The 9985-nt window shown below is 43.2% G+C and overlaps 1 protein-coding gene across 1 annotated transcript; it reads left to right on the top strand.

Moving 5' to 3' along the window:
* The first annotated feature begins 2466 nt into the window (after window positions 1-2466).
* SARC_07470 (hypothetical protein) lies at window positions 2467-8278 on the top strand. Its single transcript, XM_014298584.1, has one exon. It carries the CDS (start codon window positions 2670-2672, stop codon window positions 8082-8084), a length of 5415 nt encoding a protein of 1804 aa, XP_014154059.1. The 5' UTR covers window positions 2467-2669; the 3' UTR covers window positions 8085-8278.
* The last annotated feature ends 1707 nt before the right edge of the window (window positions 8279-9985 follow it).

Raw genomic sequence — 9985 nt, 5'->3', positions numbered from 1 at the left:
TGCAGCCGTGATGTACAGATCCTTCGTCTCAATAACAGTATTGCTGATATAGCCCTCTAGTTCCGACTTCGTCTCCAGGGTAACCTCATTTACAAGAGCCATCGCTGGGCGGGACCCTTCTTTCTTCGCCTAAAACTCATAAGCCTTGGTACCCCTGACGTAATCCCCTCGATCCATAAGTGTCGTCATCGGCTCCCCTCTCACATATCTCCAGAGAGATTGCCCAGTATCAGCTGGATTATCCTTCTCGTCAACCATTTTCCACTAACGCTAATTTGTAATCTTAGATCGACTTAAAACACAATGTAACGGTAAACTTAGATTTATTTCCTCGATTGTTGAATAAACGTCTACCTTAGCAGAATGAACTTCTTGAATGAACTAACCCACGTATTTATACTATCTCCGAAGGATTTCCTTGAGAATCCTGCTGCCTATCAAATCGTGTATCTTCTCAATTTCGAGCTTACAAGCCCATTCAACATATATCGTCATCTGCCAACCTCCAGCTCATATTTCACCGCACTTCGGTTTGCAAAGCACCAATCATACACCAACCTCCTCTTCTTTGGAGCCTGCTCGGCCGTTCGCCAACAAACCGCACAATACAACTTAGAAATTTCCACACTTATCAGTTATCGCCCACACTTAGAAGTTCTCGTATTCTTATTAACGCCGAAATTTCCACACGTATCAGTTATCGCCCACACTTAGAAGTTCTCGTATTCTTATTAACGCCAAGGAACATTACCGAACAGTTCGGTACTTACAACACCAACATTGTTTTAAATCGGAGGTAAACATGGTTGACATTACAATTTATTTTTTAAATACCTATAAATAGCAGGAAATGCTTAGATCGGTAAAACCCCCCCTTTTTTTAACTAGCAGGTACATAAAAATTTCATCTCGAAATGGTCTCAGGTCAAAATTCAGATCAATATTTTTACCCCGATTTAAATTGGACTGATGATGTGTGGACAGTGAGGTTTTAGGTCACTCTGCTCTACAATTTTTTTAATAATAGGAATGACAGTAAAAATGACGACAAATATATTTATAGAACTTTATAGACTCTGTAAACTCTATGATAAATATGTAATATTTTGTTTTCTAACACAGAAAAAAATGTACGGCAACGGATAAATTTTGTTTTGAATATATACGTTTTAAAAATCCTTATCATTTATTATATATGGCCTAAATATGCCCGATGGTTGAAATTTAGTATTTTTGTTTTTTAAAAATAAATAATCTCTAGCCTTTTTATGTTTTTTAAAAATACCTTTATTTTTGGATAATGTTTTATAATAATAAAAATGTTTTGTCTACAAACCCGTATCTTTTTCTCTTTTTTTTAAAACGACAAAAGTATATTTATATATTGTCGAAATCAGCGTTCACGCTCAACGTTAAAATGGACTCCTTTAACAGATTGGGGTTGGCCCAGGAGGCAGACCGTTAACGTCGATAAGTTTTTTAAATTCACTTTATTTAAAAAAATCCCAAATGCTCTACATAAAGGTCTATTTTTTGGATTATTAAAAGCGATTTAACGTTTTTATGTCCTGGAACAAATACTGTACATTTGTACCTATTTATATGTATATTTTGCTGTTTGTTTTTTATAAAACAAAAAGCAAAAACAAAAAGTCCCTTCATTATTTTATTTGATGAATCAAAAAATATGGGTCGTTTTTGCGTTAGAAGTTTAGCAGAAGGCGTTGTAAGACTCATTGTTTGGGAATAATTTGTCTGACCATCACTGTCCATCACATCACAATGACGTCAAATACCGTTAACGGGAAACTGGAATTGGAATTCTATTTTATTAAAATAAGTTTTTAACGTGATATCACCCCGTGGTGCACACAACCAAGAACTGCGGTCTTCCGACTGTACAGTGTAAATCCAGTACCCTTTTTACTTCACTATATACATACTATATGGAAATATTGGCTCAAATCTGGATTTCTCGACGGATTTGATCTCCCTTGTCCTCACATCGTCCCGAAAAAAGCGAGCGGGATAAAATTTCGATAGCAACGTTATTTTAGGAGCTGACTTTTCAGATTAAGCCTTATTCACATAATTTGTCTGTCCACCACAATGACGTCGCATACCGTTAGCGGTAAGCCTATAAACGTTGAACGTTATTGCAATTTTATGAATATGTTTTTTAATGTGTTATTACACTTTTTAATAGTCCCGCCCAGAAATTTTATATTTTTAGTTTTTATGTGGACTCGTATTGATTGCTGACCAGATCCATCTGATCGCCTACTAAATTTGAAACACGCCAGATCGATTTTATTTTTTTGGTTTTGGTTTTTGGTTTGTAAAAAAAACCCAAACCAAAGAAAAGTGATTCGTCATGCATCTTGGAAGTTATAGAGGGGTGGAAGCAGCCACCAGTAAGTTCAGGAACACAGGTATTTTATTATTATTTTGAAAGTACATACAAATGCACTACACTGTATTACATACATACGTCCATATACAATAGCTATATCTGCAGTCATGCCATGACGCTGCGGTCAGGAACGGCAGCTAAATAGTGTGATGTAGCATATAAATGGCTTATGGAGAGCCCGCGATAAAAGATACTGGCTGTCTGATAGAGAATAGAATAATGCGTTCGTATAAGCTGCACACACGCCTATATTATAATGCCACACAAGAAAAGAGATGGAGTTCGCTGGCTCTCAAAGAAGGTCACAAGCTTGTCATTGTCTTCTGGGGGTGTCAGTGGATCGAATGGTAGCGCTTCTCAGCCTGAAATACAAGTCAGAGAGCTCCTCGGTGGTTATATTAAGTTGGAATTCGGTGCGACCGGTCACTCCAACCAGGGCATCAAAGTGCTCGAAGCAGTGTTAGCAGAAGTGGTTCCTCAACACACGTACACCGTTGATGGGGAACAGAAACCTTCTGAACAAGAAACTAATGACACATCGACCCGAAATGAAGGTGGGGTGGATGCTATCAGGCGCGCAAATTCGTGTGCTTTGTATAAAACACCTCTAGCGAAAGCTACAGACAAGGATGTGTCCAGGTTAAGCGACCTCCACTCCATAAAGGTACCCTCGCCTCGATCGCCAGTTGAGGCTGAAGAGTCTAACAGCAAATGTATGTTACCAGCTAACACACCGACTGATTTGTCTGAAACATCAAATTGGTTACGACGATCAGCTGTAGTCCCTGATGAAGGGTGCATTTATACAGTCGCGGGTGGAATCGCTCAACCACTCACTTCCGGAATCACGGCCCCTCCTAGTGCTATCATAGCGCAGGATGTGGACATACCTATTCAGCAAAGTGCAGTGAGAAGAAATTCGGGTGGCGGCCACAGACGACAAACTAGGTACGGTAGTACTACCGAACTGCCGAGCTTGATTAACATCGACGAGGGGTCGTCAAAAGAGGACCTCGATGTCCTTTCAATTGGCGTGAGTGCGAAAGCAGGCGAGACAACAACTGATATTAATCACAACGATGCTTTCTCTGAAGAAACTTTAGCACCTGACGAATTAAACCGAGCTCGAACCCATTCGCAGAGTAGTTCGCAGAGCACAGCGCAGCACGCTAGACAATCTCTTCCATTCACGCGCAGGTTATCGCTGTATAATAATGTGGATGTCGGTGCAGATACAGACAGTGGTGTAACAGAAGGCTCTCATTGCACTGAGAAGTGCTGTAAGGGATGCCATTCGGGAAATTGTTGTGGATCAGTCTATGGCAGTGTATGTAGTGCTCATGAAGACACAGAAAGACTACGTGGTCACGCAATACGTCAAGCGACAAGTGCCGATATAGTGTATTCAATGGACGCAGACACAAACTCGATACACACACCTTCGTATAGTCAGGCTCGTTCAGACCGCTCTGATGGTGGACGGATACAACAACTACAGAAAGCCGAGTCTACCGGTTGCATTTTGACCCCCGTGGTTGCACGCGGAGCGAATGGCTTAGCAAAGCACTCGAAGGCCGATGATCGTCATGCACGCGACACGGCGCGGACGCTTGGATTACAAGCTACTCGTATACACTCCCATTCACCTGCAGCGCAGGCCAGACTACATAGACATATAGGCATCACTTCCGGTTGCTTTCCTTTTGATATACCGGACAATTCCACACCATTAAATAAGGCCGGTATATCCGTTGGGAAACATAACTTTGAAGGGGAGCATACGCGACTGGACAGTCGCTTGCTTGCCAAGAGATGGACAAGCAATACTAAAATGCGAAGATCTAGCTCCCCTGAAGCTTACACGCAAACACAGACAGCTAATTCTGGCACACGCTTGGCGAACGACGCGCAGTTGCCGTGCAACTCAACCCAGAACACACCGATAGATACGGAAATCAGAGGGCTGGGTAGGAGTGCATTCTCGGTCTATGTTTTTCTGGATCATTCTGATGGCTCTACAACTGCTGGAAATGCGAATACATCTACGACGGTTGTAGACGCCCAAAAACCTCTGGATTACCTCGAAACTGTGGGCAATGCCACGCCAAGTTGGGGGATGTTACCTCTGGCTAGCCCATTTGGAAGCAAACAGACTAGCGAATGCAGTGATGTGATCGGGGACTATGCAAGTGTAGCAGCCTTCGTGGAGGCTATTGCCACCGGAGAAGATGTAGGCAGTTTCAAGCGCATGATGGGCGTTAAACCCTCCAATACCTTAAAAGCCACGTCATCTGTCGGATCAATTGACGGCCGGCGCCCGGGTTCATCGTACGATCACGTACCACCGGTAAGAAGACACAGTACGGCGCGTATTCCAATCAGCGTAGCGAGCGTGGATGATACGAGAGGGCAGTCAGAAGAGGTTGTGGGGGAAGGATCCGCTCGTGTACATTCGCAATGGGGTATTAAGCACGCACTGCGCGCCAAATCTGTTGACCGCGGCGCGCGAGTGTATAATCCGGCCTGGGATGAGCAGCTGTACGTGGACACACACAAATACACTCGTGGTTCACGTGTCCGGGGTGGCCTGAAGCGCGTGCAGAGTAAAGACACTAGCGGCAGCGATCATACAAACCACTCTCACTCGTTGTCGCTCTCACAGAGCGGGGAGAGATCCAACTCATCGCCATTGTTATCGGGTGCTCGTTCGGGCGGGAAAGCGCCTGTCCCTCGCCAAATCATGCCCACGTCCAGCACGGAGAACTCGGTCCATATTGTGAACGACCTAGGTGTGGTAGACGAGCTGGATCGCATGCTGGTGAGCACCACTACTCTGGTGGTGGTGCTGCTGCAGGGAGATTCTGTTGTGGGTGGGGTATCTATACCACTGAGGAATATCACGCCCAGGGAGATGTGGATCGAGCTCGCCCCGGTGTCAACCGTGTATGTAGAGGTGCTGGAACGCATCCTCAAGTCCAGGCGTTTAGCGAAGACCCATCAGCTGACGCAGATGATGCACATCAACGACAACACAGCGCTGCAACAACGCAGGAAGAGTGCGGAGCAAGAGGGCAATCGGTCCTATTTCCACAAATTAATGTCCTTGCGGATGTTTCTGGTGCTGCTGTCCTTGTGCTCTGTGTTGTGTATTGTGGTTGTGACGGCGGCTGTCATGTATAACGTTACTATGGACGGTTTGGAGAATAGTTACAAAGTTGTTGCCAGTCGGATATGGTTGAGATTAGCCAACGATGTTCAGGGAGAGCTGTATCTACCAGAGCTGTTAACTAGGACCACGGCGTCGACTTTTTATAACGACAACATCGACCCGCAGAGTTCTGCGGATGTAATCACGTATACCTTGCGGCGTTCGTGGAATGAAACCCGATTTCTCAATTCCGTACATACTAACAATTTATTTGTTGGTAGTATCGAAGAATACTTTTACGCTACTTATACCCAAGCGTCGGCTGTCAATGCCTCTGTCGACGTTCTAAGCGTTGCCATTCAGAATTCTCTGATCTCCGACGACACTATCGCGTCAGGGGTACGGAACGACAGCCTGGTCAATCCATTGATACGATTCGGGCCGAACGAGACGTGCATAGACTTGGAAACTCCACAGTGCAGCGTATATAATACCTCCAACATAGTACGGGTTGTAGACGGCTTCATTGTTACATCAAGACCCTGGTTTCTAGGTGCAGCTGAGAAATTCGGCACGTTTTGGTCGAGTGTGTACAGCTTTACTGCCAATGCGGCACTAGGCGTGACTGTGGCGATTCGTGTTCCATTCGAACTCGATCTTCCTGTGAAGTATGTTGTGGGCGCTGATATGACTCTGGAATATCTGTCGTCCAAGCTGAGGTCCGGTTTTTTGCGCCAAAATGAGCGCTCGAATGGCTACGCCATGATTATAAGTCCAAGCAATGGAGAGATGGTGGCTGTTACTATGGAGGATCCAGAAACGCTGCTTTTTAGCGAAGTCAACTGCAGCAACGGACTCGATTCGACACTTGAACGTTATAGAGTAGTTGACCATGACAACGAGCGTATCAGTAATGTAGGAAGCTTTCTGATTGACTTATGCGAGGAGGAGAGTGTTTGCTATTTGACGCATGTTGACCTGGAGCCGAGCACCCAAAATTGTCCGAATGCACTTCCGGCTGATTCTGACTGTCTGGACCCCAATACAGCTCAGCTGTTTGCATGTCAACCACCCATTGCAGCCTTCGTCAATGCGACTTCGGTACCCCCCTCTAATGTATCGAACATTTACGTCATGCCGAATAAGGACATTCTGAGTATCGGAACTCATTCGGGGTCGGATTTGGCTGTCATCATTGCGGTCGTCATCCCCTTTGAGGATTACGGCGCATTTTACTCCCGTGTGTTGACCATCACGGTCTCTCTAGGCGTAATCATCATCATTGGCTCTCTGGTTGTGTCGTCTATTGTGGCCCAGATTGCGACCAAGCCCCTAGTCGAGTGCACGCGCAACTTGACGAATTTCTCACACCTCGACTTCTCCACCCCCATTGATTCGGCGGGAATCAACTCGCCTCTAAAGGAAATAGCGAATATCTACGCTGTCATGTCCCTGATGCGAAGATCCTTGAGATCTTTTTCGAAGTACGTGCCGCCAGATGTGGTTCGACTTTTGGTGAAATCGGGATTGGAGGCAAAGCGTGGGGGGCAGAATCGAATTATCACAAGTTTTTGTACGGATGTGGTAGATTTTACCAGCATATGCGAGGGCCTTTCTGTGGACCAGTTAGATATTCTTCTGGGGGATTATCTTATGGACATGTCACACATCGTACACGACTGTAAGGGCGTGGTCGACAAGTACATAGGTGACAGTATAGTTGCTATCTGGAATGCTCCTGAGATTGTCGTTGATCATGCACGTTTGGCCTGTGAAGCTGCCCTTCTATGCCAGGCCAAACTCGCTCTGTTGCGCTCGAAGTGGACCGTTGCTGGCCTGCCTCCTTTCTATCAGCGCATAGGAATACATACGGGACAGAGTGTGGTAGGCAACATCGGATCCAACAGACGTCTAAACTACACGGCGCTTGGTACTAATGTTGACTTTGCCTCCAAGCTAGAAGAAAACAACAAAAGGTACGGTACGGCGATTTTGATATCCGATGTCACTCAGAACCGGGTTAAAGACTATTTCCTCACGAGACCGGTAGATGACATGGTGCTGCCAGGCGTTAATCCACGCTGGTGCCGAGTGTACGAGCTCGTGGCACATCTCGAGATTGCGTCGGCAGAGAGTGTTGTGCGGTGTGAGAGTTTCGAGCGCGCCTTCACTACTCTACATGATAAATCCGATCCTGTGCTGGCCATACGATTACTCAATGAGTATCGTGAGAAATACCTGCGTACAAATGGTAGCGCGGGAGCGGGGGGGGATGGAGTTGGCCAAGAAGACTTGCCAGCGAATCAAGACTACGTGTACGATAAAGTGTTCGACTTGTTGTACGAGCGATGTATGAAACATAAGGATATGCGTAGGCAGAGGGATTCTCTGGTATTCACCGAATATAGTAGCCGGCGCAACTCAGTTGCTTCTGATGGCAGTGCAAATTGTTCGGCGGTAGCAGAAGGCGCTGCGAATGATAACTTACTAGGTAAATCTGGTGTCCATTGGCATCAGGATTGATTTAATGATATGGGATACAAACTACAGACTAAATAAAATATGTATCAGTCACGACATATAAAGCCGGTTGAAAATATACGAAATTGGGCTCAAAGAATTTATCAACTCAACTGTGTTGAATCAGATGCAGGTGGCCGCGATCTGGCCTGCAATGTCCAACTCAGCAGACCGTTGGACGATATGAATCACTTTATGAAGAATTGGCACGTACGAACCCAATATAGCAGGAATTGACCTTTTATTTCAAGAGACGTATTGATTCTATTACGTTAACCAATTCCAATTTTGCTGCACATTTTGTGGGCAATCGTGTGTCCAGATTCATCATCCGTCGCACAGCTACAGGCATAGTATCTCACCAATTAGTCGCATCAGCATTCTGCTTCATATATACTTTCAATGTGGACTACTTCTGAGTGGTATATAAAAAAATACTTGCACATCTACTGACCACGAAAAGAAAACAAATTATTTACACATTATCCAAAATGTGAGGTATGTAATTACATGCAGTTATATCAAGAACGACTTCAACAAGCGTATAGGTGTACTATCCAAAATGTACGATATGTAAATACATGCAGTAATATTTAGAATGACGTCAACAAGCGGATATGTGTTCTATCCAAGATGTAAGATATGTAAATACATGCAGTTATATTAAGAACGACTTCAACAAGTGTATATGTGTTCTATCCAAGATGTAAGATATGTAAATACATGCAATTATATTAAGAACGACTTCAACGAGCGGAAGTGTTATTTGAACAGAGGAGCTCGGATATTGTGCAGTTTCACCACGACATGGATTTGTAAAATTGTATGTTTTTGTGAAAGTTTTATTTCCACTCTAATAAATATTCATATAATTGCATATCATCGTTGTTTGATGAAATGCCGCTAATTATATATATATACACACTAATAAGTCGGCAGATTGAACCGTTCGGCCCATTCAAGCCAGCTTCCTTGGTAGTTGTAAGTTCTGCAAATGGTAGGGAATGTTGTGGTAGTCAGTACTATATGTATACATACGAGGGCATGCATATGCATGACGAATCCTTGCCAGATACAGGGAAAACTTAGTGATGCGTGACGAATTCTAATTAATACTATGCGTGTGATGGAAAAGTTGATGTATATGTATTTCGCATACTGATTGCATCCACAATTAATCATGTACACATACAAGAGTACGTTACAGATGAAACTCAAGCGTGCACGTACGTATACTTGTACGTGTTGATTGCAGTCTGTCAAAACTCTGCGATTGAGTGTATGTCATGATACTATCGATAAGTTTATTCGGGCGACTGCGGAGACGGGAATGCATTGAGTTCAAGATTAGTCCAGATTGTGTCCAGTGAGCAAAACAAATAATACTATAGTGGCTCGCAATGGCCGTAATTGTACGAAACCAGATGTATGTTGAACGTGAAGGTTTTGTAAAATCCTATGTTACTATTTGAGCGGGGAATCGTTAGAACTTGAGAACGAAGATGTCAATGTGGAATGTGATTAAAGATATGCAGAGGCAAGAATTAACCAGCAAAAAAGTTACCAGCACGGTTGCTATTTACGTGAACGTGCAAGTATCTTTTATGAGGTCGCAGTCAAGAAATTATCTTCAACTTAGTGCAATCTCGCATCGTTTTGCTTTTCATAAATTGATGCAAGAACAACAAGAATTCAACGATACTTATAATATATATATATATATAATTATATATATACACGCATATATATATATATATATATATATATATATATATATATATATATATAATATATATATATATATATAATATATATATATATATATATATATATATATATATATATATATATATATATATATATATACTATATATATATATATATACTATATATATATATATATA

Source organism: Sphaeroforma arctica, assembly GCF_001186125.1.
Source record: "Sphaeroforma arctica JP610 unplaced genomic scaffold supercont1.595, whole genome shotgun sequence".
Taxonomy (NCBI): domain Eukaryota; class Ichthyosporea; order Ichthyophonida; genus Sphaeroforma; species Sphaeroforma arctica.
This window is presented reverse-complemented; position numbering and strand designations above follow the sequence as displayed.

Coding starts and splice junctions, on each gene's coding strand:
- SARC_07470 (XM_014298584.1), top strand. CDS start 2,670: ATGCCACACAAGAAAAGAGATGGAGTTCGCTGGCTCTCAAAGAAGGTC.